The following is a 25,165-nucleotide window of genomic DNA, read 5'->3' as shown; positions in this document are numbered from 1 at the left end:
TCTTCCTCAGGTGTCACATTAGTGAAAGGGGTTGGTGAGGAAGAGGGCTGCGGTTGGGCACAGAGTGCATCCCGTTCCCTTGATTGACTTACTCAGGCCCTGGCTGGCTGAGAAAAAGACTGAGCACAGAAATAAGGCAAAGGGCACAGGAGTCAAGGGAAGACCTTTCCCATTATTTGCTTGTTCCAACACAAGACTGCCCCTGCAGATGAGGGGAGCCTTGTAGGAATGCTAATTTAGCTGACATGGGAGAGGTTCTTTATAAGCTGGAACCAGTGTGATGGAGAGATGCCTCCTGCTGCACACTGTGCAGGTCCCCAGCTGCTGTTCTGCAGTCAAGGTCCTGAGTGTGTGTAGAGGTACTGAACCAAGTCCCAAAAGGAACCTTTGGGCAGTGCCTTGCTGCAAGTGCCACCTGTTAATAGACACTCATTTGAAGGAAAAATCAGTGTTTTGCATGTTGTTCATGATGTCTGCATTGAGCCAAATACTTTATTGGGGGCCAAGGAAGACCATGCTGGGAAAGAAATATTGTTTTCTTCTGTAGTGTGTCAGCTATGACCTGCTTCTTAGGGCCCTTTCAGACTTTTAAGTAACATTTTCCTACTGCATCATCATTTCTGGACGTGGGCTTCCCATGGGTCTCCTGCCTTTACATTGTTTGCACGGGCTCTCAGTCTTTACTGTAGGTCTTAGTTTGTCAGAGAGTATTAGGAAACTATTTTGAAGCCTCTAACAGTCAGTGGCATGTGGAGGTGATGCTCTAGGGCCCTGTTGAGATTAAACATTTACTGCTTGACTTGTTTGTGATGACAGGGACCTGGCTGGTCTTCTCTTCCTATGCAAACTGGCAAAGCTCTGCATTTCAGCAGCTGGGAAAGCAGCCCTGTCGGCACCACTCCTCCTTTGTAGTGAGGAGCAGCTTAGCCTGAGAGCACAGAGTCCCAAAACAGTGCTCCCTGTCCTCCAGCATAAAACTGTTTGATGAATTCTGCTGCAGGAGGTCCTGGAAATACTAGTGAGGGGATTGCTGAGTACATGTGCTGTCCTTATGGGCCGTGGAATCGACATTTAATGAATGTGGGCACTCCTTCCCTCTCTCCAGAGAGGTAAGCGTTGCATGGGCAGCACAAATAAAAGATATAAATTTAGGCACTCAGAATAATATCTGACAAGATAGGAACATACAAATCAGCTGTCACTCATCACTCTTTCCCTTGCCCTGGTGCATGAGGTACTGGCAATTTTCAAGGTAAGGACAGACATCATGCAAGTCACAAGTGCCACTGCATTAATGTTAACGACAATATTTGTCTCTGCCTGGGCACAAGGGTCCCCTCCACCTGCTGCAAGTATTTTGCTGTGCTAAGCTATCACTGGGCTCCCTAACCTAGCTATTTTAAGTTTCTAGTGCATAACAGTTAATGAAGCTGTCTCGGTTGCTTTTGTATTTTGTTAACTTTTCTAACCAACTGTGATTAGCTGGTTGCACCTGTCTGGTATTTGACAAGCTATCAACCAGTGTGCTTAATGCCAGTGATGTCTGTGTACAAGAAATAACACTTTTTCAGAGCACAGCACTCACTTCAGCAACGTTGCCTTTGCTCACCTTTCCAAAACCTCTCAGGTGTGGACTCTATCCTATTGTCTGCTAGGAAAAGAAATTAATCTCAACATATCCAGGCTCCAAAGCACAGTGAAAGAGCAGCTCAGAGGAGGAATTCATGCAAGGAATTACTTTGGACAAGTGACTGTCTGTGATCACCTCTGCTTTACACTACACTTACTGTACAATGGGGTTTATTTGTTCTTTCACCTGTGGGTGTAGCATGTATAGCTGTGTGTGCACACTAACAAATTGACTTCAAGCATTCACCATGCACTCTGCTGATGACAAAAACACATTGGGAATTTGCAGATCTGAGAGCAGAACTTGGAAAAATGATCTATGATGTTTCAACCACCATAAAAGACTTCCTGACAAGGTTGTATCTGATACAGTACCAGATATTACATAAATTTACCAAGCAGAAGTTTGAAGACAAATAAAATAATGTATTTCTCTTGCACAAGCATAACCAAGCTCTAGAGCTCTTTACCACTCTAGATTTTGTGACAGACAAATGGATAAAGTAATTCACAAATAAAAATTAAAAAAAAATGGAAAATGAATCCTGCTATGTCACTATCAACTGAATTGATTGAAAGAAGAAGTGTCCCAGCATAGGAGGCAGAGAGCTGTGTGCTTGCCTTGTTCTGCACACTTCCCCTGAACATTTGTTGCTGGCCACGAGTGATTTAACTAACTGCACGAGGCAAGTTCATGTCTTTATTTTATAGCCATGTTTCAGGTAAAATACAACCCAGAATGGGTCCTCACTGCTTCTTGCTGTTGCTGATGTCTCATTACTTGCCTTGAGGGTGATCTATGAGTGAAGTCAGCAGAACTGCAGTGCTATTCAGGAATGCCTTTGGATTGTGTTGGGGTTTAAGCTAAATATCAAATTAACTCAAGCAATCTTGTTTTGCCCATATATATCAAGTTTCCCCTAGAAAGTTCAGCTGGAAAAAGTCCTTCCTGTTACTCTGCTAATCAGGTGGGCAGTTTAGTTACCACGTCCTGTTCGGCACAAGTCACCATGGGCAATGATAGGCAGTCAGCCTGTATCCACATGTAATCTGTGTCACTTTGGAAGCAGCACAGGAAAACCCAGGAAATCAGAGACTTTTAATCATGGGTGTAAGCAAAAAAGCTCCCCTCAAATTCAGGCTGTCCCAGCTAATAACATTTGTTCCCACTGCTCTGAGGGTACCTGTGTGTCTTTCTGGATTCAGCTGTCCAAGTGGAACTTGATCTGGGTGACAGCAGGGAGGTGGAGGCAAGCAGGGTGCTTCTGCTCCTCCTCAAGGCTATTGCATCACGATTTTGAGTCAACACATTTCAGACCTCCCACAAAGAGCAGAGCTGGCTCTTTACCTGTGCAAGACCCAGCATAATAACTTCAGGTAGCTCTCCCCAAGGCAATTTGCTGAGGTCATACATGACAGTCACAAATATTTCCCAGATTACCAAATCATGTGTGTCGGACAAAGAATTTAATTTTTATTTTTTATTTAAATACTGTAAGGCAAAGGTTAACTAAAAGACAAAATATCCTACAAATAAATATCATACAAGGTGACACAAATAAAAATTACAAATACAAATTAAAAAATCATACAAAGCGATGTCTGAATCATTGACTGCAACCTCTTATATTAAAATCCAGAAAGAGAAGAATCCTACCTTTGCTTCTTCCCTTTTATTTTTGTACCATAAGGCTCTTCTTGCAGCACCAACTAAGAAAGCAGTTTTCTGTAAACCTTCTTGAAATGAGGGAATCCCCAAAGGAGGTGGTAGAAATTTCTATATTGGGAGCCTTATGCACCACAGGGAAGAAAGAGGTATTGTTGAAATGTCAAAATACCTGCAAAAGCAGTAGCAGAGGGATTGGCTAACTGGTATAGTCTAGAATAGGATTGAGGCTACTCAGAGGGTGAAACAGAGAACAAGAAAACTTTGACTAGTTCCCTGATTGTATGTATAAGCTATCCACAAGGAAATTTAGGCTGACATTTCTTGGGAGGAGCTGTTAGCTGGTGAAAAGTCTCAGTTTCTGCGAAAGTAGCAAAAAAAAAAACAAAAAAAAAAAAAAACAACTCAACACATGTTCTGCTTTCTTGCAGAAGACCACATACAGCAGCTGTTTCAGCCACACAGGTGAGGCCAGCTGAGGTACCTATTGACAGATAACAATTTTCTGACAACAGATCAGAATGCCAGCAAAGCTCTGATGGTGTGCAAGGCTCTCATATTTGCCATTAACACTGGATAATACTCCCACCTCTATTTGTTGAAACTTGTATCCTTGATCAAGAATGACTTCTTGTCATTTCGTTAAAAGAGCGAAATTCCTCTGGTGAAGAATTTGAAATTCAAGCAGAGCCAAAATTGCTCAATGTCATTAATAGGGCACAGACTGAGCTTTTGTGCTGAAATAGCAACAGTTTAGGAGGAAAAAAAAATGGGAGGTTAAAAAAGCAGTCATGAGGCCTCAGAAGGGTGCCAACCATGTAAATCCCCATTCTCCCAATTAATATCTTGTTTCCATTCTTTCATATTTCTTCTCTTCCTCTGTTTTTCATGTGTGTATTTTCTGCTGGGATAAGCCCAACTTGGACACAGGAAGGTGAAAGCATTCTTACCATGTTTGTGGTGCAGAACACAAGCAGCCTCTTTGAGTGTGGACTTAGCTGATACTGAAATTCTGCCAGATTTTCTACAGAGCAGACATATACACACACACACACACTCATATATGTGTGTGTTTGTGTATGTGTGTGTATATGTATATATGCATGCAAATAAGTATTTATGAATGCATGCAAATGTATTTATGCATGTGTTTGTGCTTACGTACATGCTCTGTGCATCTTCTTGACAGTGCTGATTTCCACTTCACAGCAGAATTTCAACAAAGTAAAACTGGGAATTTTTTAGTGGAGAATCAGATCTCTGTTGCATAATAGAGGAAATAAACCCAAAAGCTATACCTCCTCACTTGCTAAACAAGAAGAACTTTGGGTTTGAAGTTCCTGGTCAGAGGAAGTTGTTAGGAGCTGTCTTCCCAGCACATCCCAAACCTGTGCTTGGTTGTCCTGACAAAGCAGCCTCGCAGCTCCCCTGACAGGCACAGGGAATTTGTCAGCTTCACTTCAGACAGGAAGAGGCAAGGAAATAGCTGGGCCTTCAATCAGCTCCAGTGTTTCAGTAGAAACACATCTGGGACATGGTCCTCAAACACATTCTGGAGAAACAGTGAAGAGAAACACGTCTGAGTCTCCCTTGCCAGGCCCTTATGTTTTTGTGTACCATCCATCTGAGCCAGCTGTGTAGGAACTTGTGGCTGTGTAAGCAAAGCTTTTTTGTTTTCACCCTGCTGGTGCAGACCTCTGTCAGTACACAATGTGTAAATCTGGAGTGTCATGGAGGTCACAGTAGACATGGTTTGTTTTGCTCAGTAACTACAAGGAACCTGTTTTGCCTTGGTGATTCTCTGCACTCTGATTGACTTTTTCCTACCAATTTCAGGTGCATCAAAACAGTGTATTTCATTCTAGAAAAAGAGCTTGCTTCCTATTTTTTGAGGGTTTTGTTTTTTTCTTGGTCAGTGCATGCCTTTCAGAAATGTAGTAAGTAGCATCAATTAATCCCCCTGCCTGTAAAATTAGAGCCCGTGTTAAGCTGGAGACTTGCACCATAATAAAGTTATTTTAGTTTTTTGTATCCTACAGTTTTGCAGGATACAGTAGGCTCCCTGGATTTAGAGGCTTATTAAAGAGTCCATAGGCAAGCTCATAGTCAAAGAGTTGTGGAATGGGCAAGGTTGGAAGGGTCCACTGGAGGCCACCTAGACCAACCTCCCTGCTTTGGCAGAGTCTCCTAGAGCATGATATTAAGGACTGTGTCCAGATAAATTTGGACTATATCCAGGGAAGGAGACTAGGACTTTTCACCAGTGAAGAGTTGTGCTGTTTTCCAAAATACTTATGATTACACAGCAATCCCTGCCTTTTGGCAAGAAAGTACAATGGAAATCCAGGAGCGGCAATAGAAATAATTTCCTTACGTGATACTATCTTGGGTCCCAGCTGAGCTGCGAAAGAGTTAAACTGTTGCCCCAAGAGCTCTTTGTCAAACTATGTAGACTGGGTTGATGATCTCAGGCAAGACAGATTTCCTGCAGATTACAGAGGCATATCTGAACACTGAGTCAGTTCTTGTCCAAAAATTATGGGTAGCCTGAAGATAATGCCCTGCAGCAGCAGGCAACCTGCCACAGGGCTGCCAAAGCTGGCCAGATTTTGAACAGCAGCCAGCAGGGCCAGCATTATGTGAGTCCCAGTATTTTGCCTTTGGTGTCCATGAGAGATGGCAGCTTTCATTTCCCAGCCTCTGGTCAGCTTTGGATTTGGTGGGAGCCAGGAGCTGCTGCACACAGGCAGATAGAGCACGGTAGCTGCGGTATCTCAACCTGTGCTTTTTTTGGTGGCATTTTTCCTCTGGGTAAGACAGAATCTCCTGGAGCATATGCAGTGTCACTTGGTATGCTGGACTTCCAGCTAGGAAGGAAATCCACAGTCCTGAGTATCACTTTGCAGAAGCTGCTGATTCGTGTTCTTATCTGTTATCTCTCTTCATCATTTCCAGATTAAGTCTTGCACAGGCAACGTGATTTATGTAGCTCAGTAGAATGAGTCATGGAAATTAATTGCCCTGTTATCCTTATTTCTTAATGGGTAGTCTCACCCTGGTCATTCTTTAAAAGAAGAAATCTTCTAATATATTTTTAATGATAAGAAACGGCTCCTTGGTCTCTCTTTGTTGCTCACATAGACACATTTATTTGCCTGTTGCACATTCATATGCTCATCTCCTCTTCTCTTTGTCTCTCTCTGTCTCATGTTCTTGCATCCTCCTGGAGGTCCTGCTTTCTTATATGTACATTGGTACACAAAACACAACCAAGATAAAAGACTTGCACATCCTAATTAGCGTGGTTGGTTTTTACTTGCTCTGGAGAGCCTTAAAGCCTGAAAAGGCATTGAATATCAACAGTGTAGCACTTTATCCAACAAGAGAATATTTGTTTTCATAGGTGAGCTACCCAGTACTAGCAGTCCTGACCTGCCTGGCTATGGGGTGAATTGAGATGGAAGAAAACAGTCTGTGTTCCCAAGAATAGGCACAGGTTATCTTTTCTTTAACCTTCCAGTTTGTTTCCCCTACTTGTTTGTTTGGGTTGTTTTACCCTTTACCCATTTGGTGTGTTTCTGGTTCAATGCCCCTGTAAAAGCCAGAGGAATTAGCACTGTTGAAAGAAATCCAGTACTGAATTGCCCTTGTGTTGTCTGGACTTTGTTATGGCTTCAGTTCATTAAAACCAAGAGATGGATAGCTGACAAGGAGAGAGAGAGAGAGAGAGAGAGAGAGCAGCTAGAGGGGAGCACTTGTGGCTGGACTGTGGTACTGTGGTAAGTCTCCTTGTGGGGCCAGACCTGTTTTCTTTTGAAGAGAACATTATGAAAAAGTCCCAACTGTGAAATGGCAGGCTGAGTAGGAAGTGACATATCCCAGGCAAGCTGGAGAAAGATGCTTTGTGCCCTAATTTTCCCAAGTTCCTCATCTCCGGTTCCCATCAGTGCTGCAGCTGGATGTGTAGATGGGTGTGTTGCATCCCTGCCTCACTTCTCCAGTTCTGAGCTCTGTCAGTTTACTCCTCCATACACTTCCCATTCCTCTGATGTCCCCAAAAAATGATGACCTGGGTAGGTCCTATCGCTGGTGTGGTGGGCTACCTGCAGCTCCTGCTGATTGTCGGTGTCCCTGAGAACCTGAGGGCAAGGAATTTCCCTCCATGGGGAATCTCTGTGTGGAATCCAGCTGCCATGTATTTGTTGACTCTATCCCAAACAGATGGACAAGGCACAAGATGAAGGATGCAGGAGGGGAGCAAGTGTGCCTTCCCAAAGACTGAAAGAGAGAGATGCAGCCAGCTGAGAAAAAGGGAGAGGCAAGACTGAATCCTTAGTTTGTCTAATTGCCTCTGAAAATTGAGTTCTTCAAAAAGCTGAATTTTACACAGCTATTTCGAATCAAACTTACCTATTTAGGTAAAATTATCAAGGCAGCCTAAAATAGGAGCAGAGTCCTTGAGGCATGGTTGCAATACAGTGACTTTTTGCTATCAGTTCCCTAAGAACTTGCTGTTGCTACACCAGTAATTGCAACAAGGGAGATGATAATAGTAGCGAGCTGTCCTATTTTTAACAACAAACCAGGAATGAAAATCTTCTCCTTTCTCTGTTCTCAACTTTCTTCCTCTTTTCTTCTCTTCTCCCCACATTTAACCATTTAATGACTGGAAACAAAGAGGAAAATAAGAAAAAAAGAATGTACAGGAAACTAATGACATAGGAGGGAGTCTGGGTAGACAAAGGACTGTTTTTTCAATTTCATTTAAAAAATCAGAAAAATGTTTTGAAACCCAAATTTTGAGGTCTCTTTTTTTTTATTAATTTCCTAGAAGATCAAATACCTAACAAAAGTACTTTATTTGAAACCATGCACCAGTTCTGTTCAATAAACCATTGAAAATTAATTCTGTGCCTTGTAAATTTGTCAATATCTGCTAAACAACACACAATATGAATAAATCAATATGATGAATACTCCTGTATTTGGAGAGAAACATGCATCAATACTCTTTTGAAGTTATTTCTGTCTGATGTGTCAGAATTTACTAAGCTGTTTCATAGACCCTCCATCAAAGGACAGCAGAAACCATACAAAATATAATTTAAAAATAGCTACCTATTAGGAAGAACAGATGGTGCATTCATATACCACAAAATTGCAAAATTTTAGAAGCCTTGAATATCAAGTCCTTGAGTTGTAACTCATTTGCACTGGAAACTTAGTTAGCAAGTCAGAAAAAACACACTCAGAATTCTGCAGAGCTGTAAAAGAAGCGAGAGCTGACACATTAAATAAAATGCGTCTATTTTTATGTCAAGTCCTGATAACAGTACATTTTTTCATTTTCAAACATAAAGAGAGAAAGAATTTAGTTCTTTCCAGGCTTGGCCAAGGCACCTGATTCACAATGGAAAATATTTTTATGTCTTATGTCAGCATTACTTTGTTCCAAATTAAGGGCTGTGGTACTGAAATCTTTCTTTTATGATAGTGCCCATTTCTCACCAGTTCTCTCTTTCCCTTAACAGTGCTGCATGTCGGAGATGCAACACAGAGGTGTTTCAGTTCACTCAACTTTGCACATCCATTTTCGCTTATGTCTGAATGCAAAATTACATAGTGAAGTGTGTCTTTTGTGACACAGCCCAGGGAAACCACAGGGGAAGAATGAGAATTTGAAAACAGATTTTTCAAGCAAATTAGAAGCAAATTAGTCCAAACCAGAATTTTTGACTGAAATATTACCAGAAAAAAAAAAAAAAAAAAAAAAGGAGGTTATATGCATCTGAGGTGTCACTGCAAGCATTTAGGGGCCAAGGCTGAAGAGTGAAATCTCCCTTTCAATTTAACTGAATCCCTCTCACTTGTTAGTATCTGGAATTGAATGGAAAACTGAATGTGTTTGCAGAATTAGGTTCTTGAAAGATAAATCAATAAACTTGGAAACAGACATGTAACAACACTGAAAAAATGCTGGCATTACTTAGACAAGTATGCAAGGCTTGGTACTAGCAGCTGGGAAAAAGTGACATAAATTCTTAGCAATTTTGCCTTTCACTGGGGGCTATGAACGGTGGGATTGGGTCTGCCTAGCTCTCCCCATGATTTTGTACCCTGGTATAATGAATTCTTGAAGACCATATGAAAAGCCATCTGTGCTATTATTTTTCACAGGCCTAAGTCCCGCCCAGTTGGCCTTGAAGAATACAACAGGGGCAGAGGCTTTAGTTCCATCATTTACTGCCAGCACCTTGGACTTCTCATAACACATCTGGAATCACAATCTCTAGCTTCCATAACACCCCTGTCTACTTTTTTCTTCTGCTCTTTCCCATGGTATCAAACACTGCAGAAGCTGGGCTGGTTGGGCGTGAATGCTGACTGTGTCTTTTATCCCTCTAACCACCTTCTGTCGCTTTTAGTTACCACCACTTATCCAGGATGTGTTGGAAGCTGATGCTGGACCAGTAAAGTCACTTCTAGCCAGTGCCATCCTTATTGTCACTCTTCATTCAAGTCCACAGATGCTGCCTCAGCCTTTCCAACAAAAACTACCGACAAGGAGTAGCAGAGTTTCCTGTACCTCAGCAGAGATTTTTGTGCCATTGCAGTGCTGTGAAACACAAACACGAGCTAACTTGAGAGCAGCATCTCTACCAGGTAAATCTGCTCATTAATCAAAGAGGAGATAAGCTAAGCTGGCTCCATCTTTGCAGCTGTATACAGGGCTCTGGATTAGGAGACAAGTCAACAAAAGTCTGTGCATAGTTGTTGGTAAGAGCACAAAAGAGAGATTATTTGCCTTTCCCTTGTTTTAATCTGTAGTGAAAGGTTAAAATCAATTTAGAAGATACCTATATCTTGATCCAGTGAAGAGAAAAACAATATTTCAGCTTACCCAAAGGAACAGTAGTCACACATCTCACATACAATTGGCTGTAAATATTACAGACCCAAGGAGACCACTTTTTTGCCATTATAGTAGGGGTTTTTTTGCATCAGGCAGTACCCTTTGCTGTCAAACATTTCGGAGAAATCAATGCAAGTCAGGGTAGTCCCATTTCACAACTTTGTTCTCTCTCTTCAGCACAAAAAGCCACTTCATTAGTTTTGACTCAGTGCCCACCTGGCTCAAAGTTGGCATAGCTATTCAGTGATGTCACCTATGGATTTCAGGGTAGAGCACTGTAGGCTGGGACCTGTTCCTTTCTATATGTTTGATATAACATAAAGAAACCTCATCTGACCCCTCCTGACTTTCTCAACAGTCAAACTCAAACTGAGAAATAGTCTTAAACCAGCTCTGTCAAGGAATGCCAGTGCTGTCTAAATGATCCAGCTTTCTGATGGCAGTCACACAAGGTTTCTTCAAAATGGGAGTGAGTACAGTGAGAGCTGATCTACAGTGAGATCCTGGCATGCACTCCAAAGATATTGAAACCAATAGCCTCAGTGCTGTTTCTACATTCTTTTTAACTACGCTAAAATTACTCTTTTCTGGTGATTCTACTCTTGAAATTTTTTCTTGAGTTAGCCTGCGCTTCCCCTTTCTTTTTTTTTTCAGAGGACATTTCCCAATGAAAAATTGTCCTGGAAGAGATATAAATAACATCTGGGTGTGAAAAGTTCTTTCAACAGCTGACTAAGTCAGAAAAGAGCACGAGGAATTTATTTTTTTTCTTTTGTCAGTATGATAATTGAAACTGGTAATCTCTTCCTCTTAAGTCAGCCCAGCCATGTGAGAGTAGTAGGCCAGGCTGCAGGAGCTAGCTTCATTCAACATTTCATGGGAAGCAAATTCTCCTCAGCCTAGCTTCCATGCTCCTTTCTTCCCTCTGATTTGCTACCTCCTCAGGATAACCTAGAGCTGATTCATAGTAATTAGGCCTGTTGTAGAAACTCAGCTTAAGATGATGAGCTTCTCCTCCCCAGAGCTTCCTTTATGCTATTTTCTTTACCACACCTTCAGTTTATTATAAAACTCTCATACAGTGCATCTTGTTCCCACTTGCCTCAAGGAACATATCAGAAGTCTGTTATTTATCTATGGGAGAACAATTGGTAGATAGCTATCCTGCTATTCTTCTGTGAGAATTTTTTATTCTCTTAAGCAAATTAGATACTGAATACCTTTCCCTCTGTTTAGTATGGTTTAGTCTCTCAAATGCTACTCCATGAGGACTGCCAGTAGATGCTTCTTGCATATTTTTCCCACCATCCTATTTCTGGCCGCTCCATATCAACCTGTCCTCTGAGCTCACACCCACCTCTTTTACCATTTTCATATGGCATAATGTCTTTGGAAAAATCTCATTTCCTTACAGAAGATCCCCTAGACTTTTGCACTTAACCATTTCTCATAAAATTAGACTGCCTGTACCTGTCCTTTGCTGCGCCCTCCTTTGCTCCACCCTCATTGCATCTTATTGGATGCTAATCTGAGAATATATCTGCTTCTAAACCCTTTACTCAGCTGGGAAGCATAATGGTACTTCAGGGTGAATAGCATCCTGAGAAGAAATTGTTCATTACTGAACTGCCACTTAATTAACACCAGGCTGAGAACTTTGAACTGATCACCCTGCTCTGCTCATCTTGGTGCGTTACTGTGGCCCTTCCGATTTTGGAAAGCAGTTCTTTGCTGGGAGCTTCATAGTGTCAGAAAGGCACTTGCCACAAGAGGCTGTACAGATTGAGCCTCTTCCCTCTTATTTCCCTCTTGCACCATTCTCACCTCTGTCTTGTTGCCTCTTCCACATGTAGCTCCCTAGAAGACATGGTGATTAGAGACATCCTCCAGACCAAGTTTCCTAGCCCTGAGGCCTTGTGGCATGGAGAAGGGACTCCCTATGGATCGCCTGCATGCTACTACAGGCTGAAGGTCTGGAGAGCTTCCACGTTTGGTAAGACAGTGAAAAATTTGCCTGGACAAGAGCAGGATTTCACTATATAAGCCATTTCATTCATTCGGTAACAGCTAGTTAAAGCTAATAATGTCTCAGTTATTCCTTTCCATAACTGATCCTGTGACCCAGTCCAAGTCTTCCTCAGTCTGGAGGACACCAGAGGGGAATTTCACTCTTGGAAAGCACCTCTTCTGCCTGTGGTGAGGACAAACCTTGGTGACCAGGCCACAGATGGCTTTGGAGTAACCACACTGAGCCTCATAACAAAACCTCATATTTGTGTACAAACTTCCAGGGAAGAATAGAAAATGAGCCAACACTTCCTGTAGATCCACCCTTGTGCATGTGTTTGGGTAGTGGTGTTTCATTTTTCTGGTTAGTGGTTCCCATCAGAATGAAAAAGGAGCTGTCAAATGGTTGTGCAAGAGAAATATGACCTCTGGAGCATCCTGACTGCTCTGTAAAGGGATCTGCTGTAAAAGCATCAGCAACCTGGATGAGATTTCATAGGATTCTCCATCATGTGGTGGCCATGACACGCTCTTGCAGAACAGGTCTAGGACCAAATTCTGTACATGAGATCATGCCTATAGGGGCTCTATTTGGGTAAATATTGATTTGTTCCTTCAGATCAGCAGAGCCAGCTTTGCACTGAACACAATCATAAAGTAAAATCATTGCTGAGTACGGTGGACTCTGGCCCCTTTTGGCCACATGCAGCTGAGGCCATAGCAGAATTTTGTACCCCAGCTCTCTGCTGTGTTGTAACCAGATGGCAGCAGGTGAAGAACATGTGTGCTGGCAGTGGGGAGCTCTGTCTCTGGCAGAGGCAGCATATCCTCAGAAAAAGACCAGCTGGGCTCCCTATAGAGGTTGAACACTCAGAGCCATAAGTGTGATTTCTATTCCACTGCCTCCTTTAAGATGCTGCCATTTCCTACCATGCTGCTTATCATCCAGAAATTTCCCACCTTGCCTTTCTTCCCTGGTTTTCAACAATTTTCTCTTCCCGAAGAGACTATCCCAAGGGGCTGAGAGTAAGATCTGGGGACTGTCCTGCTTCTTACTCAGTGTTCATCTGGACTGACCTGCTTCTCAGATGCTTTCTGTCTCCCTTTCCCAAGCCTCATTTCTGCAGCAATGCCTGACGTTCTCTGGGCAGGGTGCTGGGAAGAGACGGAAATGAGCATTTGCAGACACTTTGAACTGTCTCCTGAATAAATGGAAGAAAACTAAAGGACAGCCAGACAGCAGGGATTATTGATTTTATAGCTATTTCAACAGCTTCATCAGCGGTGGCATGTAAAAAGAGCTCATCATTTATAAATTGACTCTTCCAGGGATCAAAGGCTTGTCAGGCAACAATTAGTTCTGGTAATTTATCAGTTGTTTCAGCTTGTCAGGTGGAGAGAGAAGGCTAGTTCTGCATCAGCTCCCTTGCAAAGTTGTAGCTGTAGCCAGGGCCAGGTAGGATGTGCAGGTCACTCATTTGCTAAATATTTCATGTCCTCCAGTGTTCCATCAGTCTTTCTGATACCTGATCCAATTTGGTTGGGCTGTCAGCTGAAAAGAAGGCATCTCTTAGCACACTAATGTCACCCCAGCCACAGGTTCTTTGTCTCCTTAACAATGTCCCTGTCAAATCCCTGCTGAGCAGCTAAATCAACTGGAATGCAGCAAAAAGAAGGAAAAAAAAAAAAAAAAAAAAAAACACCAACCAAAACCTGTGGCGTGTCTTTAATTAGCCCATAAACCATTCAGAGCTTCCCAACTGTGCTGTCCATCCAGAGAGGGAAAACTGAGGGCAAATATACTCTCTCCTTGCAGACCTCATGGTAAAAAAAAATTCCATGTTAACAGCAAGAGCTGATTTGGACAGATGAGACGCCTGAGCAAAAGCAACCATTCTGTGTAGCAGTGCCTGGTGCAGGTGCTAAGAGCAGCTGCACACTTTGCAAAGCATCCTTTGCAAGGGCACCTGCGGAATTTGGCTGTACCGACGAGAACTCTGATAGTTTAAGTGGCAATAAGAAAAGACAGATATCAAGGCAGAGAGCCCCTTGATTCTGGATTTTTCTGACAATGGGGAGTTCAAAATGTGTTGTACAACATTGAAAATACCTTCATTGCAATACCCTGCATTGCATGTGCACACATCTACATGCCTACAAGTACACATGCCAGGCTGGTAACTGCCTTGAATTTCCCCAGGTGTACCTGTTACACCTGATAATGTATTTATACAATCACATTCTTTTTAGAACAGTACCTTTCTTATTTGCTACGTGGTAGGACTCAATCCTGCATTTTCCTAGGCTGACATCTTAATTTTGCAACTTTTTTTCCAATCTACTTTCTATGTGTAACGACCAGTTTAGTTAATTTATAATGTGGGCCACCAGAAAATAATATCCAGTGGAAGTGCATACTGTTCCAGGAATTTCACATATGCAGGTTGTTTTAAAGCACATATGAACTTGCATCCCTTAATCACATTTCATGGTTCTTCAGATATTCACAGAACACGGGCTGAAAAACCAGCTACTATCAGAACTTCATACAGAAACAGCTCACGAATGTTGTGTTTGGTAACAAGGACAGTACAGAAATGCTTGTGTAAACAAAAATAAAGCAAAGACTGTAGTTTGCTCAGAAAGTTGAATCCTGTACATGTATAGACATTTATAGAAACATCTTTGGAGAAAAATAATTACTCGGCAGAAAGTGGTTAGTTCAAAGAATAAATTTTTTTACTGTGTAGTAATATCTAGCCAACTTTCTGACTTGCCTAAAGGGTCAACACCAGAACCAGCAATCTATAATCTATTGCCAATTCAGGGCAAAGGACGGCGCTCATGAACAATTTGCTTTTCAGCCAGGTGAAAGACGTCCTTGTGCTCATGATGAAGCAGACCAAGAGTGAAGTAAAATTAAATTAACAGCTTTAATGCACATTTGGAAGCCTCTGGAAAGCACATAGCTGCAAATTGTCCAGCTGGATGTGTACCGAGAATGACATAATGGTGAGCAGAGACCCAGAAGGAAAAACAGCAGGCCAAGACCGCAGGAAAAGCCATAAGATTTTAGAAAGATAGTGGATTAAAATTTCTGGGAAAACTAAGAAAATGTTCTTATGAAAACATGGAAGAAACATGGACGTCTGCTGAAGTGTCTGTGAATTTCATAGCTGTAGGTTATTGCTACATGATTGACACAATAAAACCTTTCAGCTGGTGAAAGAGTCTTCCTCCAGACTCTCCTGAATAATGCCAGTGTAGTCCATCCATGGAGAAGCTGGGATCACTGGACAGCGCTCCCAGCTGAGGTGCTTTCTCCGAAAAATCTGCTGTAAGCTACTGATAAGACCTGTGGGGTCATTTTGAGATGGTGCCTATGGAAAGAGCAGCTGGCACGGCAAAGCAGCCCCCGTGGTGAACCTGCAGCCGTGTGGGACAGGAGGTTTACATCTCCAGAGGACTCGTCAGGGCTGCTGGTGTGGCTTGTGACTTGCAGCCACCCCATCTCCTGTCCCCCAAAAAGGCGCACCGGCAGCAGCATTGAGCATGGCGGGCTCTGATCAGCCCAGCAATGATCCCTCCTTTCAGCAGCATGGGTTCTTTCAAAACTGCTTGCCTCGCTGCATAATTAAGTTAACTGCCTGATGAATGTGCTGGGCAGCCCATGTGCAAGGAAAGAGAGTCTCCTTTGAGGTGACATGAGAGGTACAATCATAAGGGGAAAACCCACAGGGCACTCTCAAGGCACCTCTCCAGCATATACCATGTCATGGTTCTCATTCTGTGCTTGTTTATGGTACTCGAGGGAATTCCTCCCACAGGCAAATCCACACCTTAAAGGCCTGCACACTTCTGATAAGAATAAGGCATACACCATTTGTCCAAATTCTCTGCCCACTTTAATTTGCTGGCTAGTTTGTGAATATCACTGCTTTATACTCCTGTTAGAAATAAGAGAAGATTAAAATAAGAAAGAAAACAAGAGGAGAAGCTCTTGCCCACAAAACGTTCAATACACATGGCTACCTCTGCACAAGAAGTCCTTAGAGCACTCCTTTTTTTTTTTTTTTTTCATCATGAATACTTCATCAAGTCCTGGGTTAAATTGTGTTTGTGAAAAGAGATGGAGAAAGCAGAGGAGAATGTAAATCAAACCTATATGACCAAAAATACAGTGCTGCTTTCTTCTTGCCAGATTAGAAGTTGGATTTGTTTCTGGTGACTGGCACAAACGTACATTTTTCCTTTAGCTAGGAAAAAAGTTCGTTTTAGGGTTGTTTTTTTTACTTTCTTTCCTTGGAGGGAAAAACACAACAACAGTGTGGGCTTGAATTACAGTGGATGAACTCAAATAATTTCTGTAGCCCCCAAAATAGCTGGAGAAGTCAATGAAACCACAAACTCCATGGGGCTCATCCATTTCTGAATGCAGCTTTTTTGAGCCAGAGGCAAATTGCACTATCACTTACCAGAGTGATATTTATCTAATTTATTACTATAAAATGCTTGCAGGGAGGAAAAAAACCCCAACCAAACAATAACAAAACCCATCCAAACCCAGTCCAAGAAAACCACGAGCTGCTAAAGGCCTGTGCTAGCATCACCAAACCAATGTCTGTTTGTCCCCAGCATGGCAATACCAGAAAGAAGGAAGCCTTTCTGGGTCAAATTCTGCTCTTGTTTGCACTGCCAGAATGATGCCTCTAAAGCTGAGGGAATTGTTGGCTGGCTGGCCGGCCCAGTGGACTTCATGCAGAACTCAGGTCTCCTTGACCTGATCAGAGCAGAGGAGCCTGTCCCAGGCACTAAGACATACCAACTGATTGTTTAACCATATTGAGCAAAATAGGCTTCCCATTTTTCACCTAGCCCAGATTTGATCAGAGATATAAAGTAAAGACATGAACACTCATTCTGGCTACAGTTCTGAAGTGTCGTTTGCACGATGTTTACCTCAGGAAAAACGATCTTGCCACTATCTTTGTACTTAATCTGCAGCTTTCTGTCTCTCTGCATACTTACACTTAGCACCACAGCTTCCAAGCATTCTCCTCTAATTAATCAAAAAGTCAGTCCTTTTGTTTCCTAGGTCACGAAGGAAGAACAGTACATTAAATAAAGATATTGGCTGAGGATGGAAGCTGGATTTCTACCCAAGGAGCCTAATAATAGTGCCTTGATGCAGGCCAAGTAAAAATTGATATGGTTTTATATACACAGAGGCAAACAGTTGAGTGTGAAAAGAGTAAACACCAGATAGCATTGAAACAGTGGTTTATCCAGCTCATTCTGTGTTTGTAAATATAGAAATGTGTTGTGGTGGCTAAATTTATCCTAATGTAAGGAAACATGAACAAAGAGGTTGGTATTTGGTAACTTCTATAGGCAACATTAGGACATCCTGCAGGAATTATTTGGGGGCAGTTCATGATAATGTGGTACAGATTAGAGTTGCCATTTCTGGAAAAATTAGGTCAGAATTATGTAGATAAGATGGAAGGAATTTCAGTAGCATTGTAGTATTTTCCTGACTTGAAGCCTGACTCACACGTCAAAGCTTTGTTTTATTGTATACCTTGTTTTGATCTATAGTCAAAACAGCCTTTATCCAGAGAAAATGAAAATAAACCAGCTGAGAAAGAAAGAATTACAGTCAGCATTGAATAAAAATAAGTACAGCAAGCCTAATTTTGGAGAATAGTTGTCTTTTCCTGTGAAACTTTTTCCAGTTCCAGAAATGGCCATATTGAACCCAGGAAAAATCAGAGGAGGAAGATACACTTTGATAACAGCTCAGGAATGGAGTTTTTCCTTGCTCTCGGTGTGAGATGGAATTTCAGTCATATGTCAGGTGTATTTTGGGCCACACTGGAAAGTGGTGTCCCTCTTCCCTATACACTTCCCTTTATGCCTCTCAGATTTCATCCTGGATTAGAAGAACCTCTCCCTTAAAAAGGAGATAACCATGGTCATGAAAGTTCCCTTTTTCAGAGCAGTGAGATTAGTTCTAGTAGAAGACCAAGAGCTTTGACTCCACAGCCTTGCCTCTGCAGTCAGCACAATGTTTCCTTTGGCTTCAGGTAGAATATTTTTTCACTCAGGTCGTTTATTATAAGTAAGAATGTACTTTTACACTGCTCTGTGTTCGGTGCCATGAATCCCAGCACATATTATGCCTCTCTTTTCTCACCAGGGGCTCTAGCCTAAGTTACTGAATCTCTCTCTCACACAGAGCTTTGAGAAGGAGCAAACCTCTGGGACAGACCCTGGTACTTGTATGTGAGCCAGAGTTAAGATAAAATGCTTCATGTTCCCTGTTGCTTGTTCAATGAGACAAACAGACTGCTGAACTCTGCTTTTTCAGTCTAGCTCATTAATGCAAACCAGGGTAAGCTGCAGTTTATGCTCCAATGCCACAAGAAAAATGGGGGGGAGGGTGGCATGCAGAAGCAGCAGTGCATCCCCTTCCACCCTTGCTGCACACCAGTGGGTCCCTGAAGCCAGCTGGGCAGCATGAAACAGTTCCTGCCACTCTTCCCAAAGCCTGCAAGCCCCTGCCATCAGGGCAACTTACCCCCTCATGCTCTTTGCATCAAGGCTCAGGCTCGTACTTTGCACAACCCTGGGGACCAAGCTGAACCCATGGCATGCCAAAAGGCCAGAGAGAGCCCATCCCTACATAAAGCCGCAGCATGAGCAAGCAGCAGATGCAGTTTACTGGGAAGGGAGAATGGAAGCCAGCTTTTGACTCCAGGCATGGACAGAGTAAACCTTAGAAGGAACAGGTTTATTTTTAGGATGGTCTCTAAAGAATCTCTTAAGCAGATAGCCAGGAATTTGGGCTACTAAAGCCCACCCACAGCATCATTTAGGCCAGCCACATAGAAAATCCAAATAACCAGCCTTGATAACAGCACAGACACTGCTACAATGCTCCCCCACTCCCAGAATTGATCCTTGCCCCATAATCTTTCCTGGGAGACAAAACAGGAACAACTGGGATGGGGATGCTGATGTGCAGCCCCTTCACTATCAGGGACATCCCACACCAGCTGCTCGCCTGCCACTTTGGCTGAGTGAGAGGCAGCATCTCAACTACTTGTTTGTTTATTTTCCCTCCCAAAGGCAACCACTGGTAGGGCAAGAAATGGAAAACCAGGGAGCATTAGTGAGGTCTCTTCATGCCTGACAGAGGTCACTGATCCAGGCACATCCCAAGCAGTCAGTGCTAGTGATGCAGAGATCAAAGGATAGCTCTGGGGGCTGCAGCCTGCCCTGCAGAAGCACAGGGGCTCCCAGTTCCTTCCCTCTGTCTGGACCAGGCACTCCTGTCAGTACAGGATTGCCAGCAATGTCATTTCCTCACCAAATTACTGCTCCAAAACATAGTAGAGAAGTGTGAAGGAAACATGACCCTGACTGTCAATATTATGAATATTGACAAGAAATCCAGAGCAATTTCAGAAATTTTCAATGGTGACTACTTCAGTGTTTGGGTCACACTCCCTGTATTGTACTTCTTTGTTAAGTTGTTTTTAAAAAAACCCAAACCACTCAGTTTTATCCTTGGATTAACTCTTGTCCTTTTTTTTTTTTTTTTTTTTTTTCCCCTACAGGATCAGAGATTATTAAATCAATGTATTTGCTTTAAGCATCTTTCTAGGTATAACCATTTAAAGCTAATATTTTGAAACATATAAAAAAATTAACTGCTGATCTAGATTTTTCCTGGGCTTGGACCCCATTGAGATCTCCATCTTTACCTTGCATGGAGTGGGCTGAAATTTTTAGTATAGCTGGGTAATAAGTAACACTGCCTAGTTCAATACAGGCCACAAGTTTTCCAGTGTGTGCATTTTCCTCACTAGTTCATCTACACCCAAATCCCTAATGCCCATATTTTAATGCTGTAGTACACCTACATCATACATGTGAGAAGATTGCTCCAGGATGAGTTCATTTGTCCAATTTAGAGTTTGCCATGAAGATTTGATGAGCAACCTTGCAGCTAGAACAAGTGACATGTGCTGTCTCATATCTGGCACAAAATTTGATTGCTGTGATCTGGCTTATCTGACAGAAAGGCAATCATGCACACACTTCACCTGGGTCAGCTTTGTACATGGGGCAATCTACTTCCATGATCACGGAGCCACAGACTAAGGAAAAACAAGCCAATACAGTAATTAAAAATATTTATTTCTGAAGATATTTACCTTGATAGGCATAAAGCATTTCCCAATTTCATACAGAAATACATAAAACATGCATAGACCAATATGGCCTACTTCAATGTGTATTCAACATGGTAAATATAATGAAGAACTTGTGTGAATATAAATACATGACACAAAAATAAGCACATAAGATTCAACTTGTCTGCAAATTCAACATTGTGAACAAATTCACTGCTATAAACATTCACCCAATATTAGCCTTTTGACTTAATTCAAAACAACCCTTTGTCTCAATGCATTTCCACCAAACACGGCCCTGAATAAATCTTGCAATGGCCTCTGGTACATCCCCACTTCAGTGCATTTTTGGTAGCATGTAAGACAAAACAACCCTATTATTAGAACTTCAGTTGACCAAATATCCTTGTTATGGGAAACCTAGTAGTGTCCTCGATAACTTTTATTTTATGTTGAAGGATCCTTTGGTATCCACAGCCAAAGGACTTTGACTATGCAAACAATCAGAGTGCCTAACCCACATTCAGATAACTCTGGTTGTACAAGTAAACTAGACTTCTGAAAAAAGGCAAAGGGTTGCAGCTGATTAGTAAAGGCAATAACAAGGTGTAAAAATACTCTAGCAGGAGTGCAACAAACAGTATGCGAGGTAGACATGTATATATGCAGTAAGTCCTGATTAAAGTAGAACTGTGGCTTTCATTTTTGCATTTTAATCAAAAGGTAGAGTTCTTTGAAGTTTGTACACTCAGATCTTGCTTTCTGTCCTTGCTAAGCACATCTGTGAGGTCTTCATTGCGAGATGCTTTTGTTGTAGACCCTGAAAGCTTCTCAATTGATGGGTAACATTCCAGAAGCAGTATTCAAATGTTTCTTTAGACAGATGGCTTTTCATGTATGTTACTGCAGATTTCCCTTCAGCCCTTCTACCCATCCACCTGAATTCCAAAATGATAAAATCCTTTGTCTTTATATCTCCAAATACAGGACTTCCTTAGCATTTTGCTCCGCTGTGCAAACACTTGGACAGAGGGGCCCTTCGCCATCATGGAATGTTGGAGTCAAGACAGTTTTCGCGATGCTTTGTCAGCAAGCGTTGCAGAGAAGGATTCAGGTGATCTCCCCACTAGGATGCTTTCAGGCTTTCCCGGACGCTCTGCCTTTTGTTCGCCCTGTTGTGTTTGAGCTTTCGCCCTTTCTGGAGCTCAGCCTTCAGCTTTGCGATACTGAAGGAAGCTTTGATACTATTACCAATGGCTTCCAGCCTGCGAAATCAAGAAATGTACATTTAGCGTTGTGATAGTGAAGATGCATCTCCAGTGTGAAAAAACTTAGTTTTTGCTTAAATAAACCTCAGTCTAGATTTCTACCATGGGATCCTAAAAAACTGCTGTTTGCTATACCTCAGAATTAGAATAACTTAAGATACTTGAAATGCTGTATTCATAATTTCAATGCAAACATTAAACTAAAATATTCACTCAAATATAGATGCCATAGACTTCCTTAAGTAGCCAGTCAGGAGGTCTCCAGTGGCTTTTTATGCTTTGCCTGTGTTGTTTCTTCTAGGTAAACCTGATCCTACTTCCAATGAATAGGTGCATTTTGCAAGTGACTAAGCAAGCCCCACTTTCAAAAAATTATTTAAGACTTCCAGGACCTAAGTCTCATTCAATATCATCAGGTTGCCTGCTTCTATAAGTCCTGTTCTGCTTGTGAAAGTAGCACTAGAGAATCATCTTTAGTACAGGCTTTAGTACCGTACTTTTCCATGGGAATACGGCTCAGCACTGAATGCAAGCAGAGGACAGACAGTGGGCTGAGCTCAGCACCCGTGTCCCCACAAGCTAAAAACCCAGAGCATGAAGAAAATCCCACAAAATACCCTCACAGATTCCTCCATAACTCTCAAGCTGAAACCACCAGCTAAGCCCAGGATGACCCGAAGGCAGGTGAACTGTGCTCTCTATTGCTGCTCCAGGGAACTACAACAACTCACCGCTTCATTTTCTTGCTGTCAACAAGCTGTCGGTTCATACATTTCGGTCCAAAGCAATTGCTGGCTTTGATGCGGTGCCGTGAGGTTTTCTCCACTGTGGACTGAGCCCTGTTAAAAGGGAAAAGGTGCTGATGTTAAAAAAAAAGCCAAGTCTGCAGTCCACAAGGTGAGGCATCTCATCAACCACTTCTCAAGGCATGTAATAAGCAATGTTTCTGGGCCAAGCCATAGTATGTATCATAGAAGTGTTAGCACTCAGGTAGGAGGCAAGGCTTGGGGGAGAGTATTCACTCAGCAAGTGCCAAAATGAGTAAGTGCACCACAATCCATCCCTTTCACATGCATTGCCTTTTAAAGAGTAGCAACAAGAGACGCACCAGAGATCTTTGCCTGCCTGGCAGAAGTTCAGACATTTCTTGTCCTTCTGGTTGGCACATCGGCATCTGCTGCTTGGTTCAGCAAGCATCTCCGGCACCACATCCTTCAGTGATCTTCTGGGTCGAGAAGGGCCGCCGAGACCATATGGAACAGTCTTCCTATGATCAAAGAGACAACATGAAAGTCATTTAAATAATTCTGTGGCTTCAAAACGCTATGGGATATTTTGGGCAATCTTATCAATGGCATTGATTCCACGAGTAAAGGTTGTGGGATTGGGAATGCCTCGTTAGTCACAGTTTCTATGCAAATGTTTCTGATGATCCTGCAACATATTCATTAGCATGGCTACTGACAAGGATAATGACGTTTTAATTGTGATTTCACAAGGCTGTTGTGCCTCCCTGTGCAATAGAAAGCAATAAAACCTCATCTCTTTGAACTTTGGCTACTGCCAACACTGAAAGAAGCAGTAAAAGTGAAGAACAGATTCTCTCTCAGAGGAAACCCAGCAGCAGAAGAAATCACTAGTCAGTGTTTGCAGCCTTAGGTGAGCCTCTGGCTCATTACTTTTTGGTGAGGAGAGTATAGAAACGGATACTGTGCATAATCCTATTAGCACGTGGGACATATTAATTTGCAGCAGAGAGCAGTGAAAGGAAGCTAGAGCCACCCGGTGTCAAACTATTCCTTCCAACCTCCTAACTTGTCAGAAAGAAAACCGCTCAAATTCAGGCTGGCAAAATCACGCCTTTGGCATTTTGTCTGATTCTGATTCATAGTGAAAAGTATCCTGCAGCCTTTGCTGAGCAGCACCCAAAGGAAATACTGCTGCCCAGATTTTAGGTAGGCAGGTGTGTTGGGCTATTAGGAGCTATCTGCCCGATCTGGGTGGCCCAATCCTGGTGAACAGTCTCGTTGCTAAATGCGCCAGAAAAGTAGGAGCAGGAAAGTAAAGCAGTAGGAGAAACTGTGCAAACAACTATTCCTTCCTCCGCTTCCCATCTCTGCAGGGGGGTTGTGGCTCTTAATTTTCGCCTTCACACCTCCCTCCCTTTCTTCCTAACCAAAGGGGAACCCGGCACTGGGGAACTGCCGAAAGCCCTCCACTCCACTCACTCGGGGGTGTTGATCCAGATGATGTCGAGGTGGCAGAAGTAGACGCACTCCTCGTCCATCAGCGAGGAGCAGGAGCAGCGCCGGGCGCGGCGGTGCACGGCGGCGGCGGGGGGCGGCGCGGCGTCCACCTCGGCTCCGGGGGCTGCGGGAGGGAGCGGCAGAGCTCAGCACCCGCGGCAAGGCAAGGCAAGGCAAGGCACCGCGCATCCCCTCCCGCCGCATCCCCGGGGCAGCCCTCCCCGGAGCCCGGCTGCGACCCCGCAGCCCCCCGCGGGGTCGGCCCCGGGCGGAGGCGAGCGGCAGCGGACCGGCACCTACCTGCCGGCAGCAGCCCCGGGCAGAGCACGAAGAGCAGCGAGACGATCATGTGGCAATAATCCATAGCAGGCGGCGGAGGGCGGATGGAAGAAGTGAGGGGAAACGGGGTAAAAATTAATAAAAGGCGAGGGAAAAGCGGAGAAAGTGTGTCCCGGCGTGAGGACGGAGCGCCGTGGCGGGTGCCCTGCGTGGCGCGGCTCGGTGCGCCCCGGCGCGTCTGGCTGGCGCGGCGGTCCCCGGCGCCCTTTTATAGCGAACCCCCATGGAGCGGGTAAACAGCCCCGGCGCTATTTTATCCCGAGACAATGTTATTCTCCTATTAGTCACCGCGCGGCAACGTGCGGGCCGAGATAAGGCCGGGGCTGGAAAGGAAATCGCCTGCAAACTTCAAGAGCGGGGGGCGGCGGCGGCGGCGGCGGGAGGGGGGGCTGGGGGCGCCCCGGGCGTGGGGAGGGGCCGCCAGGGGGCGCCCTGCCCGCGCGTCGCGCCTGAGGGCGGCCCTGGGCTCTGGGATTCAGGGATTCGGGAATTCAGGAATACAGGGATTCAGGAATACAGGGATTCAGGGATTCAAGGCTCAGAGATTCAGGGCTGCGGGGCTTCAAGGTTCACCGCTTCAAGGTTTCAGGGCTTCAGGGCTCGGGGCTCTGGGCCCCACCTGCTGCTCCTGCTACTGCCTTGGGAGAACCCCGCAGTGGGACACGGGGGTTCCCCATGCGGGATGATGGATGCCTGACTGCGCTGGAGCCTGCCTGCTCCCCTCAGACCCTGTCAGGTGTGCTCTGGGGTCTCAGGAGGTTTGGGTTTGGCAGCAGCGGTGGAACATTGGGGTATAATCTCCCTTTTCTGCCATGGTAGGGCGAGGTGCTAAACACAGCGTGTTTTATGTGTGAGCAGGTGTGTAAAGCCAGGTGGGGAGGGAAGGAGGGAAGAGC

General features: G+C 43.7%; 1 protein-coding gene across 1 annotated transcript; it reads right to left on the bottom strand.

The window, feature by feature from the left end:
• Positions 1-20,399: 20,399 nt before the first annotated feature.
• Positions 20,400-24,520, bottom strand: EDN1 (endothelin 1). The gene is made up of 5 exons (XM_041475528.1): positions 24,231-24,520; positions 23,913-24,054; positions 22,793-22,951; positions 22,416-22,523; positions 20,400-21,681 (listed from the first exon to the last, which is right to left on the bottom strand). The coding sequence occupies exons 1-5, from the start codon at positions 24,292-24,294 to the stop codon at positions 21,543-21,545; spliced, it is 612 nt and encodes a 203-aa protein (XP_041331462.1). The 5' UTR covers positions 24,295-24,520; the 3' UTR covers positions 20,400-21,542.
• Positions 24,521-25,165: the final 645 nt, after the last annotated feature.

Source organism: Pyrgilauda ruficollis, unplaced genomic scaffold, assembly GCF_017590135.1.
Source record: "Pyrgilauda ruficollis isolate IOZ18807 unplaced genomic scaffold, ASM1759013v1 scaffold35, whole genome shotgun sequence".
NCBI lineage: Eukaryota > Metazoa > Chordata > Aves > Passeriformes > Passeridae > Pyrgilauda > Pyrgilauda ruficollis.
Note: the sequence above shows the minus strand (reverse complement) of the source record. Positions and strands in the feature narration are given on the sequence as shown.

Excerpts from the sequence above, each read along its gene's own strand:
- EDN1 (XM_041475528.1), bottom strand. The coding sequence starts at position 24,294 with ATGGATTATTGCCACATGATCGTCTCGCTGCTCTTCGTGCTCTGCCCG. Across the intron at positions 22,952-23,912 it reads ATCTGGATCAACACCCCCGA|GAAGACTGTTCCATATGGTC; the intron begins GTGAGTGGAGTG and ends CTTTGATCATAG. Across the intron at positions 22,524-22,792 it reads CAGGCAGGCAAAGATCTCTG|GGCTCAGTCCACAGTGGAGA; the intron begins GTGCGTCTCTTG and ends CCCTTTTAACAG.